Consider the following 20,808-nt stretch of genomic DNA (forward strand, 5'->3'; position numbering starts at 1 on the left):
ATAACAGAATGGAGTAGTGGTCCAGTGGATTTGGGCTTGCTAGACCCATAAAAACTGCCTCTTGTCTTGCAATTATGTTCATTTTTAATGACCAAAAGAAAATTCAAGGTTTTTGGGTGGGTTTGGCTAGGATATCCAGTATTATATGTCCGGCCCAAACCCAGACAATTATGATGGGCAGTGAATTCACATGCCTGGGCCTATCTGATTAATTGGCCAAACATTGGGCCAACTTTTGTCTTGCAATCAATCAGGCGGGCCAAGCTAGTTTGGGTTGGATTAAACTGTACCAGGCCCAACACAGGCCCAATTAATAATCAGGCTAATGGACGAAGCAGGGGCAAGGTCGCAAGGGTTGAGTTGCAGGGGATGGAATTGCTTTGAGGTGGCGGCTCGGGTTGGGTTGGAAGTATGGATTTAGTAATCCGTATTGGTCTCAGTCGATATTGATTCAATATCAATCTGAATTGAACTGTATCATTCTGATCATTATCGATCTTGATTGGACAATTTTACCCATATTTCCCCTAAAAATCAGATTTTTTTGGTTTTTTTAAATGATTTTGTCGTTCATTCTCTTCCGATTCCCAACTCATAATTAGCTAGGAAATGGTATACTCCCACCAATACCGATATGAATCAATTGACCCAATGTTCCAATATCAGTTTTTAGTTCCAGGGTTGAAAGCACCCTACCCAATACCAGTTTTTAGTGCCAGGGTACAAAATTATGAATTTAGATCCTCTCCATTTGACCGTGCCCTCCAACCCCATCTTAAAGCATGAATTGGGTGTAATCTAAAATTATCGGCATTTATTTCAATCAAAAAAAAAAAACCCCTACTTGGCTAATGTAGACAACATCAGCATACGGGGTCGATTAAAATGCACTTAGGAGCATCTTCAAAAAGCTTAAAGTGGGAAAACAACATAGTCTTCTCGTTCCTACCGGTATCTAGATGTAGACATCACTAGACAGTTATTCAAATTAATTAATTATACGTCCAAGTCTCTTGTGTCTTTTTTGGGTAAAAGTTTCTTTGTCCTCTTACATTAAAGTAAAACCCATCAATATTTGTTTACGTAGAAATTTGGAATCCAAAGTTGCTTTACTTTCATTGCTTTCTCATGGTGATATAGATAATAATTCCACAATGATAATAATGAATGAATGTTTAAAACTAGTCTTTAAATGTTGGAGAACTTCCGATATATACAAAAGATCCCAATTTATATATTTCCAATATTAGCAACTAATAATGTGAATGAACACTTTCATTGAACTTTCTAAGTTTACTTTATTAAGGCTTTCTTTATAATTTATAGGAAAGCTAGTAAACTCAAGTCTTTCTTTATAATTTATGGGAAAGCTTTCCACTAAGTATTACGTAATGGTATTACTTCCCACTAATATGGGTTTTTATTATTATTTTTCCATTGCTGCTTCGACCATGTGAAGCTCCAATGATATCATTTTTCGTACCTCCATGCAAATTCTCCTAAACTTGTATTATTATTTTTTTTTTAAGATGAATTGGAGATAAATAAAAAAAAAATAAAAAAGAAGAGAGAACAAAACAAAAACTTCAACGGCAATCTAAAAGGATAGGCCTCAGTAGATAATATTGAGGGGGACAAAACAACCAATAAGAAGGATATAATAAAAGTTTGGGAGGGGAATTTACGATCATATGTCTATTTCTAGTGAAATCATGTCAAACAATATACTTGAGAAGGATATTGTTTCTAGCCTTAAGAGAAATATCACTCTAGATTTGCTTAATTGTACATGATGAGGTTGTCTATCTTCTATTTTCTTTTATTTCTCTCCCACCATATATGATGAATCATTGTATTAAAAATCAATTTTCTAAGAATATCGTAAGAAGACTGCAGTAAAAAGCTTTAGAAATCCACCTCGATTATCTATCAAAAGGAAATATAACTTTAGGAATAGGCAAAGGTTTTGAAAAACTACCACTAACTGACTTGAAAAAGGTGGAGGAGAAAGAAAGATGCACCACAATTTCCTATGAATTAGAATAAAGGTAACAATTAGGGATAGATAAATTTCTATAAAGACATAACTCTTGGGTGGGGAGGAAGTTGGTCATAGTTCTTCAATCACTAAAGCAATGTCTATGGATGGAAGAACTAAACAAAACATTCATGAACCAAGGGACAATAGGAGCTCTAGAAACTTGCTACCATTATTTATTTCAAAGGAAAAAAAGCTTGAAAGGCATCATGGCCCTTCTGCTTAGACATAGAGGAGAACGAAATGACCGCCCAACCCCTCATGAAACGCGGACGGATCCCTCTCTCTTTATTATTCTTACTAGCTAGAGGGATAGAAGTTAAAAGGTGTCAAAGTTTAGACCAAACTCCTTCCAAAAAAAAAAAAGTTTAGATGAACTAGTCAAACAGATTGAAATCCGAATCAAACCCTTATTATTTTGGTTTCAAGTTGAGATTTATGGAACCGGTAGAAATTAAAACCCAAATTCAGACTGATAGTACCCCCCCCCCAAAAAAAATCCCACCATTAAACTCGATAAGAAACCGAGGACCAAAATCTTTAACTTCCTTGGGTTTGTTTGGTTACATAAGTTGTTGGAGTTTTTTTTCGGATTAAGCAATGAGTCCATAGAGATTAATGAGTGTTTCTGTTGAATCGTATTTATTTTTAAGATTTTTTAAAAAACTGTTTGGTTACCCATCCTGATTTTTATGATTCTTTTAAATCACCACTTAACATGAACTATTTATATGAAGGCTAGAATTATGTGTGTCAAATATGAGTTTTATTATTTACCTTCTCAGATGAACCATATTTAGCTTTACAATGTGTTTCAAATGAATTAGTATTTCTAAGTAGGATCACCTCAAAAAATAACCAATAAATATAAAAAAAAAAAAAAAAAAAAATCACATTTTATTAGAAAGACTTTCGAACAAATTATGTAACCAAGCATGTAACGGTTTGGTTTCGGATTCACTTAGTAATACACCAAAAGCGATCCAGCCGAACCTTAACACCCTTTTAGCAGAAGTGACAAGTGGAGCGCTGCCTTGTTGGCTTCCCCCTTAAAATGACACGTATAAAAAATTAATCATTACGATGAGTATCCCTTTTCCGAAGCATTATGAGAATCAAAGGTATCCCCCATAAGCGGAAAGTAGTTTATTAATGGGCTTACGCTGTCACGTAGCTATTAATGGCAGCCGTATCCATCCAATCGACGTTGTAAAGAGATGGACGATCACGTCAATTATTGAACGGTGTGGATTTGATCCTTTGTATTGTATCATCCTAGTGACGGTGTGATGACACATCCGGTCCCACATAGTGCCACACCGAATCAAAATGCCGTGGTGGACGTTCTGCGTGAAGAGCACGCTAAGCATGTTAGTGTTTCTAGACTTTTATGGGGCACAAGGGGTCGTTGCATGGGTCCGGTGGGAAGGCCCACAACTACATTGTGGGGCCCACATAAATAAAAACATAGCAAGTGGAAAATGACCTACGTGTGTTAATAGGTCACCCACACAAAGAGCGTTAGCATACTTTACACGTCTTTCACGATTCATCTTGTTTAAATGACGTAAATGCCCTTTCAAACGGTTTATAGACCGCTTTTTCCTTGTAGGGTTGGAAGGGTCTCGGGTGGACCGGGGTATTGGGAGTATGGAGCCGGGTCAGTTTAAATATGACCCAGTCCTTGTCCTAGATAAGGACTGATGACTCAGAACCTTGTCAGGCTTTGATCTATCTTAAGTTGGCAGGGGTTGAATCCAAGTCAGGTTCAATGTTCAAACCGAAGAAGGATGGAGAAGGAATGGTAGGGTAAGGATGGCATTCGATTTTAAGTTGTCTTCTCTCACATAATGATACCTATCCGAAACCAAACTTTTTTCTTCTTAAGGTTGGGTGGGGGGAGGGGGAATGGATGTTGTTTGTGGACTTATATCAATAACTTTGATTCAATCAATGATATTTTTCTTTTTTTTTTTTTTCTTTTTTGATCTTTGGTAAGAAAGATATAGTATTGAAGCAATTTCTAATCACACATGTTAACGAGTCAAGGAGAGGACACCGGTCAAATTGTTTTATATATTATAAACAGCACCTTTCATGTTAGGGAATTTGAGAAAATATATAATTTCAAAGCTAAGTGATGAGATGTTTGACCTAGTCATAATCCTAGTTCTAATGATTGTATGTAAATTTTTGCCCTTTGCGACCTAATATATATTTCTGGCGTATAGGAGGACTGTTTGCAACAAAAAATAAAAATCAAACATCACCCTAGACCGTAGACACGATGAAAGAAGAATGGGAAGCCTTAGTAATTACGTTAATAAGCGGGGTGTTGTCTGACTCTACGATTATGGAAATGAAGCTACTCTCTTACATATATAAGAAATCAACGTGAAGAGCACACACTTCTCCCACACACATCCAATCAATGAAAATGTTAATCTCGAAATGACCGTGACATCCTTACCCAAAAAAGAAAAAAAAAAAGAACTGTGATACAAGGGTCAAGAATCAAGGTATTTGATCGGGAATCACCAATCAACAATGAAATCGATGATCACCAATCCCAATTTCTTGACATTTATGATATTCATGAGGCAAAATAGAACGTATTACTAAGTTCATGATTAGTTGGAGAATAGCAAGACAATGAGGATGTAGTAGCAAATCAAGAGTTCAATGTGAGGAGTTATTCACCTCCAAATGGGATTCTCCTCTGGCCACCCTCTACACCCTTAAAGTAGTAACCCTTGTGGCACTATATTTTCCTTCGCTTCCTTCTATTTGTGGACAGTGATCAAAGATTTGGAATTGAAATTGGAATTTTATCAAAATTTACTTGTTTCAATTCCAAGTCAACTTATTTTCAATTGAAAAAAATTGATTGATTTATGGGGGTTAGGCTTCTTCCAATTACTTCTAGCCGAGACACTCCAAATCAATGGAGGTTGATCTATTGCCAATTCCACTTCCTCAAACAACTATAACAGTTGTAGCCAGTGGAAGCACCTCTTGGTGTGATGATGACTGCTAGTTATGGTATTGCACTAGCCTAATTCTTAGGAAAAAGTTGCATGTTCAACTCTCCCCCATTTTCCTTTCGGATATGTGACGACTTGTAATTCCCCCATATCCCTTTGACTGTCGTCTCCTCTGCGAATTCGGATGCCATCCTTGTGACCTGTGGGACCTCAACAAAAAATATCAGAAAAAAAAAAAACCCATGTGGCCATGTGAAACTCATATTTACTACTTGTGAAAAAAAAAAAAAAAAGTTTGTAAGCCCATCTAGACCTGGTTCAACACTACCAGGTTTCCATGGCAACCTGTCACATTGTTGGAAGACTTGGGACCAAGAGGGACTCACAGAGTCACAGGTCACACCGATAATGACCAATTCTCACCTGAAACGAATTTCTTGACTTCTTTGTTACAGAAGGTAATTTTGTCCACATGCCATTGCCAGCAGCAGTCAGCGGATATTCTAACTTCCAAGGATATTTAAGTAATTTCACTATATGTAACACGCCAGTTTGGACTGTCAAATGACTCAATATGCTTCCAATCCCTGTGACCTGTGGGCCCTCGACAAAAAATGATCAGAAAAAAAAAAAAACCCATGTGGCCATGTGAAACTCATATTTACTACTTGTGAAAAAAAAGAAAGATTGTAAGCCCATCTAGACCTGGATCAACACTACCAGGTTTCCATGGCAACTTGTCACATTGTTGGAAGAATTGGGACCAAGAGGGACTTACAGAGTCACAGGTCACACCGATAATGACCAATTCTCACCTGAAACGAATTTCTTGATCTCTTTGTTACATAAGGTAATTTTGTCCACATGCCATTGCCAGCAGCAGTCAGCGGATATTCTAACTTCCAAGGATATTTAAGTAATTTCACTATATGTAACACGCCAGTTTGGACTGTCAAATGACTCAATATGCTTCCAATCCCTGTGACCTGTGGGCCCTCGACAAAAAATGATCAGAAAAAAAAAAAAAAAAAAAAAAACCCATGTGGCCATGTGAAACTCATATTTACTACTTATGAAAAAAAAAAAAAAAAGATTGTAAGCCCATCTAGACCTGGTTCAACACTACCAGGTTTCCATGGCAATCTGTCACATTGTTAGAAGACTTGGGACCAAAAGGGACTTACAGAGTCACAGATCACACCGATAATGACCAATTCTCACCTGAAACGAATTTCTTGACCTCTTTGTTACAGAAGGTAATTTTGTCCACATGCCATTGCCAGTAGCGGTCGGCAGATATTCTAACTTTTAAGGATATTTAAGTAATTTCACTATATGTCACACGCCAGTTTGGACTGTCAAATGACTCAATATGCTTCCAATCCCTGTCATTCATTATCTGTAATGTTGTCTTAAAAAAAAATAATACTTTCTCGTACATTGATTCCGTGATTACGGACAACTATAGAGTTTGATTAAGAGATAAAGATCATTCTTTTTAAATATTTCTTTTTTGGTCCGTTAAAGTAGGGGAGAAGAAAAAAAAGATAAAAGAAACCAAAACCCAAAGCGCTTTCCAAAGCTCCTTTGAAGAGCTCTTCTGACCTGTAAATCTGGAAATTAAAAAAAAAATATATAAATCTGGAATTTAAGCCAAATCAGTATGCGCAAGTGATGACAGAAGTGCCTTTAAATGGGCCCTGATCCAATGGGCTTTATTTCAAAGGTGGGCCCATCTGAATACTGGTGCCCAATGATACATATTAATCTGAATGATGAAATTGATTGCTTATTAAGATATTATTATAATCATTAATAAGTTATAGGTTTAAGTCACTCAAACCCATTCATTTATGATTTTGTTGTTTTACCCTACAAATGCAAAAGATCCCATAAATATATAAGTTTGTCTTCAATTATGAAGAGCCAAAAAGAAAAAGCATGAAATGGTAGTTTATTTAATTCTCCTTTGTTCTCTAGATACACACAACCATGGTGATTTGAATTGGGTAATTGCTAGTGATCCTATCTTAGGACCAGTGTGATCAAACACCATAACAAAAGTATAAAACATGATTTCAAAATTTGGATTGGAATTAGTTGAATTGAAGTCAACTCAAAAACGAATGGGTTTGATGGGTTTGATTATGATTAAATTCGATTCTACGCATCTTGAGTCCAATCGAGTTAGGCTGAGTTAATAATGAGTTTGGACAATTCCAACTAACTCTTGTATGACTCAAATCAAGATTAATGGAGACCAATCTCATACCCGGTTTAGAGTTTTAAAACATTCATATAAACAGTTTTATGAAAGTACCCTAGTGACATGAGAGCTGAGAGAGATAGATATCCTTGAGGGTAATTCGAACGCTTAATCTTATATAAAGAGTTTATTCAATTTTTGTGGTGTGTTGCTCTAGATCACGATATCACATCTCTAATAGCCTAATGTATCATCTGTATAACTTTTCTCCAAGTTACCATAGTATCTCAGAGATGCTTTTTTCCTTTCTTATGAAATTGACCAATCATGTCTATCCATTTTTTTTTTTTTTTTTACCAATAAGAGGGGATGTGATATTTATGCTTTCCTTAAGGCTCCATTTGTTTAGAGGAGAGTTTGTGGTGAAAATGTCTGACTACTAGGTCCCACATGTTGGTGGGGTTAAAGGCAAAGAAAGTAAAGATGGAGGAAAGTTGGACTTTCTCACCTCAACCTTGCTTGGTTAGCACATAGGTGTGGGAGAGAGAGAACAGAAGAATGAAGAAAAAGAGTCATTAATTACAATGACTTCCCACCCCTCAAAGTCCCACCAATTTAGCAGTACTTTATAAGATGATGGAGTGAAAGCCACATCAACAGACAGAAAAATTCATCTCCGAATGTTGCCTAGAGTATTTCCCATCCCACTATATCTAAACACATGACTTTACCATATTTTTGGAAAAATAAGTACAACTCTCCCCCACCCCTTAAATCCCACCCAATCAAAATCCCCATAAACAAAAGGGCCCTAATGAATCATTAAGTTTTAGGTTTTAGTTTGTTTTTTTCCAAAGCATCAGTTGAGCACCTCAAAAAGGCCAAACAAAATGGGACCAGGCCCAACCAGAATATTATTGCAAAATTTGATGGGCCAAAATAATGGTCTCATAAATAAAAGGCCCATTATTACATGCTAACGTTAATAAAACTGACGGCAGCCTCGCATGTAATTCGTTAGATTTTAGCCCTCGCGTCCGTCATCTTTGACCATTTTTTTAATAGATAAGTGCATCATCTTAACTAATTTTATTAAAGAGTATTTGAAATCCTTAAATCTTTCATTTTGTTTTTTTGGTAAAAAATCTTAAATTCGCTCGTAGTTTCATTTTAAAAAACCTTAAATCTCTCTCTTTCTCTCTCTAAAATTATAAAATTCTTCAGTTTCTTCTGATGAGTTGCTTGTTGGCTTGCGTTGAGTAGAAAAGTGGAAGAGCAACTGTGGGAAGCTGAAGCCACCACTTTCTGCAACTCTGCAACTTTCTTTTTTCTTTTTTAGACTTTGTTTAATCAATTCTAAGACTTTAGGTTTCAGCCTTTTTTCCTTTTACTCTTTCTCAGCAAAGGTAGGGTTTGAAGTTCTCGATTGGTTGTTGTTTTTCTGAACTAAATCTATCTGAAATTCGAATATGGTCTTTGCATTTATGTCTCTGTTCTTTGGTTAGTGGAACCGTGGAAACTTAACCGCAAAGTATGGCGTAGTCTTTGTTAAATTGGAGGAATCTTGGGTTTGTAAAGTCAGTGGAGCCCTTCTCTGGATAATGGCCTTGTTTGAAGACGAGGTTTACTGAGAGGTGAAGGCTACAGAGTTCATTAGGTTTGTGCTTTCCTCTGCTAATTCCTTTAATTTGATGCGGTTTGATTTGAACTTCAAAAGTTGTCCCGTTCTTTTTTTTCCACTTTTTCTGTTTTGATTTTCTTCGTTAAGTTTCTCTTGCTTTAACCCTGAGTTTTCAGAGCTTGATTTCATTTTTTTGTAGCATAAGTAGCTTCACTAGCATTGGTTTATCTTCTTCTAATTCTGCTTCTTTAGCTTTTAGGCTTGAGAGGTTTCGATAATATCGGGAACTTTTGATGCGGAAGTAATTTGACAGGAAAAGTTGAGTTCTCGAAGTGTGAGTAGGTAGAGATTGGCTATGGGTTACTTGAATTGGCAGATCTATGCTCGCGTCTTCTTTGGTTTTGTGGTGATTTTGACTTCCTCGTTTACACGCGGATACACTGACCCTCGAGACGGTAAGGATGAATTTTCCTTCGAGTAGATCTACAGATTCTAGAAAATAGTTTTTAGTTCACTTATTTCCTGACTGGTCTCGTGGAATTTGTAAAGGTGTGCTCTGTACGGTTTTTTTTTTTTTTTTTTTTTTTTGGGTAATACAAATTTTCTAGGAATTATGAGTTCCTAGAACTGAAGAATGCTTTATTTATTTATTTAAATTTTGCAGTTTCTGCGATCAATAGCTTGTATGCTTCGCTGGGCTACCCTGTCCTTCCTGGATGGATTCCAAATGGAGGGGACCCGTGTACGGAGTCATGGCAAGGTGTCCTATGTGTGAATGCAAACATAACCAAAATGTATGGTACTTTGGTGATCCTAATCAAGCCCATTTCTAGTGATTGATGTTCTGATTTCGTTCCTTTTTTTAAATTTGGTATTCCTAACAGATTTTTGTTTTTGCAGAACCGTGAATGCGGCAAATTTGGGAGGGGTATTGGGTGATAACTTGGGGTCTTTTGCTTCTATTATAACAATGTGAGTGTTATCAGTGCAATGATGCGCTTTTTGGCCACCGTGCACACTTTTTCATGTTACTCTGCATCTGATAATATTATGCCAAAGCATAATTTACCCAGTCGTCTTTCCCAAGTTCTACATCCACATGCTGCAGCATTTTGATGTGCGGGACTGACCTAGGAGATCTCTTATCACCAGGAAACTGGCCATATTGGATGGATTGGGTAATCCTTACGGCCTTTGGGTTGAGTCCTGTTGGCAACTCAAGTAGTGGCCTACTTTCTCCTCATTGGATGGTTCTCTACCCAATCCCTATGTGGAAGGCAAATTGAGGACTCATGCACTGCCATTTGAACATTCATCTAGCTTATCTTTCTTTAAGTAACAATGCGAGCTTAAGATTTATGTTTATGGATGTGGTCATTGATGTCCTGTGTTCCTTTTGTTTCCTGAAGCAGAGATTTAAGCAACAACCATATTGGAGGGAGCATTCCATCGAATTTACCCATTACCATGCAGGAATTGTATGTTTTGAATCTTAACAATTCTCTTGTATTTATCAAATGATTTTGAGGCCTACTTTTAGCTTGGGTCTGTAATATATCCATACGATTGTTGGTGCCTTATATGAAACATGAAGTTTTACATAATATTTTTCTTCACTTGGGGCAGTTTTCTCTCAGCTAACAATTTATCGGGAAGTATCCCAGCTTCTTTGGCCACACTTACTCAATTGTCAGCCATGTAAGTTTAAGCTTCTTCTTCTTTCCCCCCCCCCCCCCCCCCCCAAAAAAAGGGGGTCTTTCCCCCCCCCCCCCCACCCACAAAAAAAGGGGAGGGGGGAGGTGTTTTTTAATGTTATTAAAATTTCTTTCAAACTAATAATTATTTTTTTGCTATTTGCCGTAGGTCACTCAACAATCCCCCCCCCCCCCCCACCCACAAAAAAAGGGGAGGGGGGAGGTGTTTTTTAATGTTATTAAAATTTCTTTCAAACTAATAATTATTTTTTTGCTATTTGCCGTAGGTCACTCAACAATAATCAATTAACTGGAGAATTACCAGATGCTTTTCAAAGTCTTACAGGATTGGTTAATCTGTAAGGTTTCCTCTTTTATTTTGACATACTTTGCCTCTAACATGTGCCCTTTTGACTGTTGGTTTTGCAATCATTTACTTTTCTGCAGGGATCTTTCCGCTAACAATTTAAGTGGGAAATTGCCCCCTTCAATGGGAGGCTTGTCTTCTCTAACCACCTTGTGAGTAATCTGTTTTTGTAAATTTTCTTGCTATTCCTATGCTTTCTCTATTTCAATCAATTTGAAATTTTGGCTGTCAGTCACTTGCAGAATAATCAGCTTTCTGGGACCCTCGATGTTCTTCAAGATCTCCCCCTTAGAGATTTGTAATATTCTTGACTTCTTGGTGATTTTAATGTTGAATTAGAATTTCTTATTTTTGTAAGCTAGCTTTATTATTTGAGGCATCACTTTGAATTCAGAATGTGTTATGTAATATGTGAGATTCAGTTATCTGTGATTTGAAAGTCACTTTGTTTGCTTGACAGGAATATAGAGAATAATCTTTTCTCTGGACCTATACCTGAAAAGCTGCTGAGTATTCCAAATTTCAAGTGAGAGCCACATAGCAAACATTCGTTTATTTTATCATTGAATGTGTCTCTCTCTATATGGATGCATGGATGCATTTTTTATTCATACCATTATGAGTTTTTTGTATTGAACACGATGACCCTAAGGAACAGTTAGATTCATAATTTCATACGCGATTGTGTTTTCACATAATATGAGCAGCCAGAGGCTATATTATTTTGTAAACTGGTTGGTGAATGGATTTGATTTTTAACTGGTGGATTAACATTTGCAGGACCTAAGGGTTGCTTAAGTATGCATAATCAGACAAATTCACCCTTCCTAATGTGTATGCATGTGGTAAAGACAAGGGAACCTTACAGATTTCTTCGGACAGAAGAAGATTATGGGAAAACTGTTTGCAATGAAAAATACAAGCATCTCTTGGTTTTTTTTTTATTCCAACAACGATATTATCTAGTCTGATAGTGTCTCCTACCTTATGCACCAACATGTGTCTCACCCCGAAAAGAGGACTAAAACACCATGCTGAGCGTATACTACAGTGGAAATTTTTATATACTGACAACTAATTAGTTATAATATTGAAGCAGATGTACTTATAAAAGAAAAAAAAAATGTGACAAACAATTACATCCTATTTGTTATGTCTGTGCATGTAAAAGGAGAGTGTTAGAAATAAGGACAAAGGTAGTCAAGCCATTTATCTTGTAATTGCATCAACAGACATCCGGTACAGGTTTCTAAGGTAGTTATGTGGAGCATGTGAATGTTTTATGTAGTTATGTTTAAAACTGGAGCTTTTACATTTGTCTATTCTTTGGTATGCAGATCTGCAGTTTTCTTTTTTGAAAATTTCATATGCATAAACTTAATAATGTCGAGAAATTTACTGTTGGTTCAGTTTGTGGATTAACACTTTCTTGCTTATGACCTTCTAGTAACTGTTGAATTAACTTGCAGGAGGGATGGCAATCCATTCAACACTAGCATAGCTCCGTCGTCCCAACCCTTGCCTCCATCTCAAGCGCCTCTTCCTTCTGGAGCACCATCTTCTGAAGTGCCACCGGGGAAGCAGGCGAATAGACCACCTTCAACGGAAGAATCGAGCCCAGCATCAAGCCCAGCAAGAAAAAATAATTTTTTTACCACTAAAAGGCTGGTCTGGATTTCAATTGCAGGGGTGTTAGTATTTATTGTGTTTGTATTAGGATGTGTTTTTTTCATGGGAAGTTGTCACCGAAAAAGGGAAGAGAATGACGTATTTGCCATGAGGCATGAAGTTGGTGCTTATAAAGGCCCCAAAGAGAGGCCTAGAGACAATGGATCCATGGCTCAACCAAATAATCAAATAGATCAAGGTAAACCTTATATATATCACCTTCAGTTTGTTGAAGTCTTCCTTTTTTTCCCCCTTATGTCCATTAGTTCTGTTTCAAACTCCATAACTCCATTAATGGTTTAGTTTTGCGACCAGTTTCAAATGAAGCTTTTGTGAGGCCAAAGGATGAGCATGAAATAGCTATTGGAAGAGTGGCTGCTGTTCCAAAACGAAACTACTCGGAGGAGACAGATACTAAAAGAATAGGTAAGATTCCGAAGCAAAAGGAGGATCGTGATATTGATATGTTTCTAATGCCACCACCACCACCCCCTCCACCTCCTCCACCACCACCCCCTCCTCCTCCTCCTCCTCCTCCTCCTCCTGTTGAGAATGTCATTGTGAAACCAATATCTCCCCCTAACACTATGAAAGGGAGCAGTCCCTCTAAAAATCTGAATCTTCCCACTTCTGTGAGGTCTTTCACCATTGCATCACTTCAGCAATATACAAACAGCTTTTCTCAAGAAAATCGTATTGGAGGGGGCATGCTGGGAAATGTTTATCGGGCAGAACTTCCTGATGGGAAGGTAAGATTCTTGTGGTTTTGATATGAATTTGGTTAAGTAGGATTATTATTTGTTCAGTTTGATTGAATGTGACCTTTTCTTGATGTTCTTCATCTTGAAGGCTCTTGTGATTTTTGTGTGTTAAGTTTTATGCTTCTCTTCTGGAGCTTCCTTTCTGATGTTCTAATATATCCCACATGCTGCCGCTATCCTTTATGTTCTGTTTATCATAGCTAGGATTTTGATTCTTAAAGTTTTGACCTTATTAATGTCAATCAAATCTCTGAGACTCCATTTGTTTCAGAAGAATATTTAACAGGAATTTTTTGAAAGAAATTGTATAGTCATAAAAATTAAGAAGATTTCTTTCCTTCCTGAAAATTAAGTACAAAAAACTTGGGGGGCTGTACTCCAACTAAATTTATTTGATTCTGTTTCCAAATATATGGTTTCACTTCGTCATTCATATTATTGCCCCCATTGGAGGACACTTACCTCCATTTTATAGTTGTATTTTGTCGCAATTTCCCATTTTCAAACATGTTTCCCTGTCAGTTGCATTTAAAAGTAAAAAATAAATAAATAAGGCAATGAGAAACTATAGAGAGCAAATTTTATAACTATGAGTTGATTTTCTAAGAAATATTTTTCCATTAACCAGTGGAGCTACATGCCATGACATATTATAGCACTTCTCTAGAAATATCAAGAATGATGTGATTTACAAGTTTCCATTTTGTGGAAGTTGTTACTAAATTACATAGCTTCTTTTCAGGGAAAAAAATCTTTATTTTATTATTTGAAGAAATTATATATACCAAAGAACTGGCTAACCCACCAACATCTAGTTTCAGAGAGCTTGCCAGATTTTTTTTTTCTTCATTATTAATGAAGATGTTGCATTTTTTTTTTCGTTCATAATGTGGCTGAGCATTTAAAATTCACGTCCTTGCTCGGATCCTGTTGATTTGGGGAAATTAGGTGATTAAATCCTCAAGTTCTGAACTAACTCTAGTTTCCATACTTTGTTTTATCCTTTGATTAAGAGTTTTTCTATATCACCTGTTTTTCTTGTTGTACACTACTCTGTACTTCTATTTTCTCCTCCCAGATTCAATAAAAAAATTTGTTCACCACCAAAAAAAATAAATGAAAAAGCAGGTCTGTGATAAATAAGCAAAGCTCGAGTTACAGTGCTAACAAATTCTTGAATCCTCTCTGAAAAATGCTCAACCTGAAAAACCTCTCTCTCTCTCTCTCTCTCTCTCTCTCTCTCTCTCTCTCTCATTCATGGTGTTTATGTTTCTATGTATATTTCTTTGGCTATGGAGTAGTTTTTTATTTGTGATATTTATGCTTTTACTACTGGATGTTCCATTAGTTACTGGCCGTGAAGAAACTGGACAATGTTGCTTCCATGAGGCAGATAGATGAAGAGTTCCTTGAGCTGGTGTCCAGTATTGCTAAACTCCAGCATGCTAATGTTGTTGAGCTTGTGGGTTACTGTTCTGAACATGGGCAATGGCTACTCATTTATGAATATTGCTGTAACGGGACAGTCCATGATGCACTGCACTCTGATGATGAACTCACTAGAAAACTCTCATGGAATGCCCGAATCCGAGTGGCCCTTGGAGCTGCAAGAGCTTTAGAGTAAGTATAACTTTTTTTTTTTGGATTCATTCTCATTATAATTATTTTTTGTTGGATAACAGTTTATTGCATCATCTTGATTTTTTTTTTTTTTTTTATTTGAAATTGAGATCCTCCAGATGTAAAGTAGTAAATAAATGCTAATGTTGGGATCATCAGAAGGGATTACCTGTCCCTTATATTCTTTGCTTTACATGGGGTGCTATTGATCAGCTAGAGTGAATCCCTTAAATGCAAAGCTTCCAATCCCTTTTCATGTATTTCAATTTAGCTATCTGATTATCATCTCATGTTTCTTGTGGTCAAGATATCTGCATGAGGTCTGTCAACCACCTATTGTTCACCGGAATTTCAAGTCAACCAATATTCTCCTTAATGATGAACTTGCGGCATGTGTTTCTGATTGTGGTTTGGCTCGTTTGATATCTTCAAGATCCGTAAGTCAGGTAATCTTTCTTTTCATCCTTAATAAAGTAATTTGTTAAAGGGAGGCAGTGCAACTGAAAAGGAAAATCTTACATGTGAACCACTCAGGGATCAAGGAGCTTGTACGATGAACCCTTAGAAGCCAGTCCTCCATATTATTACAAGTTCTTTGTTTCTAATTGAAAGATGGTTAGTCTTGATGCCAAAGCTCTTGTGTCTCTCAAAGTGGAACTCCCCCCAATGATGAGACAGGGAGCTCCAAAACCATCTGATGTTGAAATGTGAATTTACATCCTACTCCAAAATCTCGAGAAGATCATACTACTGCTCTCGTGGAGCCAACCTTGCCAAATATGACCGGAACATAGATAAAAAAAGAGGAACAGTCTTTAGACACTATATTTCCTGAGAAACTAGGTTACTGATAGATCATCCATAAAGTGCCTAAATAAATATCCAAGGAATTTTGGTCTATTGGTTGTTAATTCCAATTGGCATACCGTCCATTGATTGGATGTTGGATTGAATGGGGAATCCATCTCTTGATTTCCAAGTTTGACTTGGCTGACTTTATGACATGTTGTCTGAGTGAAATAACACATAAAGATAAGTATTTAGCGTCAGAAATCAGGGATGTAGTGGTAAAAAGAATCTACTGTTGATGATTTAGGATGTCAGTTGCTTGGGTTGTGTGTGGCAGCGATTCTTTTCCAAATTACTGTTGCTGAGTCATTAACAGTCTTTTGTATTTCTGATATTTTGGAGTACTTTTGTACCAACAAATGTTGTATCCTAAAACTGGGAAAAAATTATTCTGCCATTACAGAAGAACAGAAACACATATGGAATGTATATTAACAGAAGTATTTCTTCTAGTGGTGGTGGTGGTGGTGGTGGTGGTGGTGGTGAGAGGGTCAAGAGGCTTGCGAGTTTGGAGCTGTGAGAGTCGTGAAAATTTCCCCTTTCATGCGTGTTTTTGTCCCAGCATTTTTTTAAATCTTCTTTTGTTTATCAAAACTGCTCCAAATGTGTTTTTTTACCTGTTTCATTCCAAAAATTGCAAAAGCAGACTGGACATCACATACATGTTCGGTTCTAAATGTGTTCCAAAAAACTACAAAACACCAGAAGCATTTTTTTTCAATTGAATTTTTCCATACAGACCCCTTGATAACCAAGGGCAATAAGCTTGATAGTGATTTCTTTGAAGCATTTGTCAAAAAGGATTGAGGTAATACTTTAAAGTGCTCAAGGCTCACATTCGAGGTAGGTGGAACTAGATGTTGTCCACCTGGCTTCATGTCTAGAGTTGCTTTTTCAAGGGAGTTACTACCCACTACTTAATGGGTACCGACTAGGAAATATTCCAGCCTATTGTTGCAACATCTTAGTTATTGGATTTATAAGGACTCATATTTGGGCCATTAAAATTTTCACCACTTATACACCACAGTGATTTTATTAATGCGTTCTCTTGGTTGGCCAACATTATGTGCTTTCACACCTCTAATCCCATATTTGTGCCATTTTTTAATTGTATGTGCTCATAAGCACTGCATCTATCCACTTTGTTGGTCTGTTCTAATTTTCTGGTTATTGTCCTTTCCAGTTTTTTTCACCCGATGGTTTATTGAACCAAGATTAGGAAATGCAGGCTCTTGGGTATCCAGAATTATATTTTTTATATTAGAATAATTTTAGTTTATATAAAAATGTCAGTGCTGATGCTGATGCATTTATAATTCAGAATTCTATTTTTTTATAGAAATCTTTTTATATTAGAATAATTTTAGTTGTCAGTACTGATGCTGGTGCATTTAAAATCAGTTATCAGGACACCTCCTATCAGCTTATGGTTATGCTGCTCCAGAATTTGAGTCTGGAGTTTACACTTTCAAGAGTGATGTTTACAGCTTTGGCGTCGTAATGTTAGAACTGCTTACAGGGCGGAAATCCTATGACAAGTTAGTAATCTGGTTTTAAAGCAATCTGGGTATCTAAAGGTTCACAGGTTTCTTTCTCAGCTTCTTATTTTTTTTAAAAAATGTGTAGGTCACGGCCTCGGGGGGAGCAATATCTGGTGAGATGGGCAATCCCTCAGCTTCATGACATAGACGCATTGTCAAGGATGGTTGATCCTTCTCTTAATGGAGCATACCCTGCTAAGTCTTTATCACGTTTTGCTGACATTATCTGTCTGTGTACCCAGGTGAGTTTCTTGGGTTTCTTCTTTTATCTGGTGTTCTCTCTTGTTAGAGCTTCTAGATGGACATGGATTTGCAGATCTATTTATTTAATTGTTTCTCAGTCATACATAATCGGTCAAGCACAATGATCTTGAGAAAGCTATCTCCATTGTGAGCTGTTAGTTTACCTGAATTGCATTGTAGCTCTAAGGTTATGGGGATCCAAACCTTGTCCAAAGGAGTGTATTCTGAAGGTGCTTACATATGATGCATGCACTAGGAAGTTCTAGGGTTGGAAGAATTGATGTTATCTGGTTATTCTTCCTCAAGATATTTGACCTATAACATTTTTTTTGGAGATTCTGAAACTGTATGTACTACTCCAGGATATGTCTGTCTCTTGCATTACTGTCTCAGAGATTTTAGGGCAGTTGCAAATTATACTACTCATACATAGCATACTTATTGCCTTGGAGATGGATTATGATATTTACCGAGGTCAATCAGTGTCACTGTTTGATCTAGTCATCGTTTCATTATCTTTGTTTTGTGGCAAGGGGTAGAGTTGTTGGGTGGGGTTCTTTTATGCTGTTCGTTTTATTGGTGATATGAACTATTGGTAATTTATTTTTCATGGGAATGGGTATGACAGAATCCAATTTGCTATCTTCTGCAAATTAACATAGCTAACCTGTAAATTTTATTTTTGCAGCAAGAGCCAGAATTCCGGCCACCAATGTCTGAAATAGTGGAGGACCTCTTACATATGACACAGAGGGAGTCGCACAGTAGGACGTCAAGTGACAACTGATTTAGGTTAGGAATTTGAGCACAACTGCGGTCACCTGAAGAATAGCCAGCTTCATCGAAGACAAGCTTTCCGCTGTTAACTGCAACAAACCTGTTGCCTCTGTTAACATCACAACACCTTCATATATATAGCCTTAGAGGTAATCTCTTACAAAATTGTGTGGATACTTTGTTCATTTTTGTTTTCCTTCTGATTCTGCTGCCATGATTAGTTTGTGATCTATATCATTTTTGTTAAATCATGCAGGACTCATTTGTGTCGAAGCTAAGCCAGTAATTATTATTTTTTTATTTGTGTGATTAATTCTTTTCAATGTCGATTTTTGAGATATGAGAGTGAAATACTGTTCTTTGTGAAGAAAGTGAAATAACTGGCATGTGCTTCAGTTATTTATGTTTTTGTTGTATTCCAAATGGTCCATTTGTTTGTATTACTTTATCTTGTTCAAGAAAATGTATATTTAATCAAACTGAAAATGGGGAAAAGAGGAAATAAATAACATATTGAGTATTGAGGTCATTTTAGTAATAACCCATCCAAATCACCTAATTATCTTATGGAGTCTGGCTCATGTGATCCAATGAAGAACCGTGTAGGTAGCAAGGTTTCCAGGTCGGGGGATCAATTCATCTGCTTCTCCTGGTTTGAGGAATTAATGGGTGGGGAAACGTTATATGGGAGAAAGAAGCCTGGAAAGCAGTGGGGCCTCTTAGTCCAGATACAGGGCAAAATGGCTGCCTCATCCCTCTTGAAAGCTGAAATCTCATCCCTGTTTATGTTTCTGCGTGCTGCCATTTGCTTTCATGTGGGGGCAAGGGTCACGTTCTCTGTTGTACAAGGGAAGTGATTCTACCTTGAAGTGTGGCCTACATTAGAGTTTCTTGTGGCTCGGTCTACTTAAATAAGGGTGGAGATGTCTTTTTATTTATGAAGGGAAGAGGGACGTGGTCCAGACAGATTTCTTTTCTCCTTATCTTTTTCTTAATAAAATAATATAATATTAATAATCAGTGTAATGTGAACTCACAATTCGGTATTTCGGCAGAGGGAATCTCTGTCCTTTGTTGAGGATGAGCATCTGGATTCAATTTGGAATGACCCAGAAGGGGGAAAGTGGGTAACAGCTAAAAGTAAGATCTTCAGAGCTTTGTACTCGCCGTTGTTGAAGATCTGTTCCCTGAAGATCTCTTGTTCTCTTGTCTGGAGGGTCTGTGAGAAAGAGTGAGAAAGAGTGAGAGAGTGACATCTTTCTATTTTCCAATTAAGAATATGTGGTCGGTCACAGATTCACAGTACACTAGGAAGACCAACTCAATTCAATGATTTCCCTATGTAGAGAAAAGTTGGCAGGTGTTTCAACGGTGAAAGAGCCCAATTGTGAATAGGATTTAAAGTGCAAGGCCTGCCTACCCTGACCCACCTTCAAGGCCTGCTAGGATGATTTTGATTGATCCTGACCATGGAAAGGGGAAGGGAGATACAGGGCCTGGACTGGGTTGAGGAGAAGAGAGAAGAAGACGGTTGGGCTTATAGCCCAAGCCCCTCAATGAGTTCGCATTCAGGCTCAGGTTGATAGGGTCAAACTTGTACCTTATGCAAAATCATGGTATACATGGTGAACGCATGATATAAGGTATACGGTATACCCATATGCAAGATCATGAAAGAATTAATAAAAGAAAGGAAAAAAAGCAGAATCACTTTCAGAGGAGAGAATATCATAATAGCAAAAAACAGGGAAGACAGAGATTGCAGAAGCACAGAAGCAGTGAATGGAGACAAAAACTATGCACCTATCGTTCACATGTGACTATGTGAGTACTGGTAAATATAGAAGAAGGAAAGCTCACATGGAGATGGGAGCCGTCCGTGTCTGTAGTGTAGTGTCTGTACAAGATCTTGTGGGAGGTGGGTGGTCACTGTAGCTAACTAATTAGCTTCTTCGTTTGGTGGATCTATTAAATTCCTTACCAATTGTTACATAGACTGCCAATTACCTTAAATAACCACGCCCCTCTACATTTCCACTATGTATTCTTTTTTTAAGTAGAACAAAAAAAAGTACACATATCTAGGGTCATAAATGTCTACCACTATTGTAGGATTGGTAATATCTTTGTACTGATCCCCGAAATCCTCTGTCATGAATCATGATTTGAGGTATTGGCTATTGGCTAGATCAGCATTAGTATTGGATCCGATCAGGTTGGGATCAGTTTTTGATCGGTCGTGTAAGATGATTTTGCTCTCAAAGAAACCAATTTCTGAGTCTATTTTGACAATTATACCCTTTGTCCGTATCATTTTCGTATTGTACACTAATCTAGGATCAGTGAGATATCATGATTGGTGGGGAAGATTGTATCCTTTGTTCTATTTGTATCATTTGTTCTATTTCTTCCTCTTGAATCATAGAGTGGAGTGGA

The 20,808-nt window shown here is 37.1% G+C and overlaps 1 protein-coding gene across 5 annotated transcripts; it reads left to right on the plus strand.

Moving 5' to 3' along the window:
• Positions 1-8,351: 8,351 nt before the first annotated feature.
• LOC122093848 (protein STRUBBELIG-RECEPTOR FAMILY 3-like) lies at positions 8,352-18,910 on the plus strand. 5 transcript variants are annotated; one of them, XM_042664389.1, is made up of 19 exons: positions 8,352-8,634; positions 8,734-8,885; positions 9,102-9,304; positions 9,514-9,643; positions 9,750-9,821; positions 10,259-10,327; positions 10,476-10,547; positions 10,831-10,902; positions 10,991-11,062; positions 11,143-11,208; positions 11,371-11,436; positions 12,380-12,777; positions 12,882-13,327; positions 14,688-14,959; positions 15,267-15,405; positions 17,213-17,349; positions 17,438-17,594; positions 18,284-18,521; positions 18,629-18,910. In XM_042664389.1, the coding sequence occupies exons 3-18, from the start codon at positions 9,205-9,207 to the stop codon at positions 18,380-18,382; spliced, it is 2,367 nt and encodes a 788-aa protein (XP_042520323.1). In that variant the 5' UTR covers positions 8,352-8,634; positions 8,734-8,885; positions 9,102-9,204; the 3' UTR covers positions 18,383-18,521; positions 18,629-18,910. The 5 variants fall into 5 exon arrangements, with proteins under 5 accessions (XP_042520323.1, XP_042520322.1, XP_042520324.1 ...); XM_042664388.1 differs by having other exon boundaries at positions 9,109-9,304; XM_042664390.1 differs by having other exon boundaries at positions 8,353-8,634; positions 9,109-9,304; positions 10,262-10,327.
• Positions 18,911-20,808: the final 1,898 nt, after the last annotated feature.

The sequence above is a fragment of the Macadamia integrifolia genome, chromosome 11 (genome assembly GCF_013358625.1).
Source record: "Macadamia integrifolia cultivar HAES 741 chromosome 11, SCU_Mint_v3, whole genome shotgun sequence".
NCBI lineage: Eukaryota > Viridiplantae > Streptophyta > Magnoliopsida > Proteales > Proteaceae > Macadamia > Macadamia integrifolia.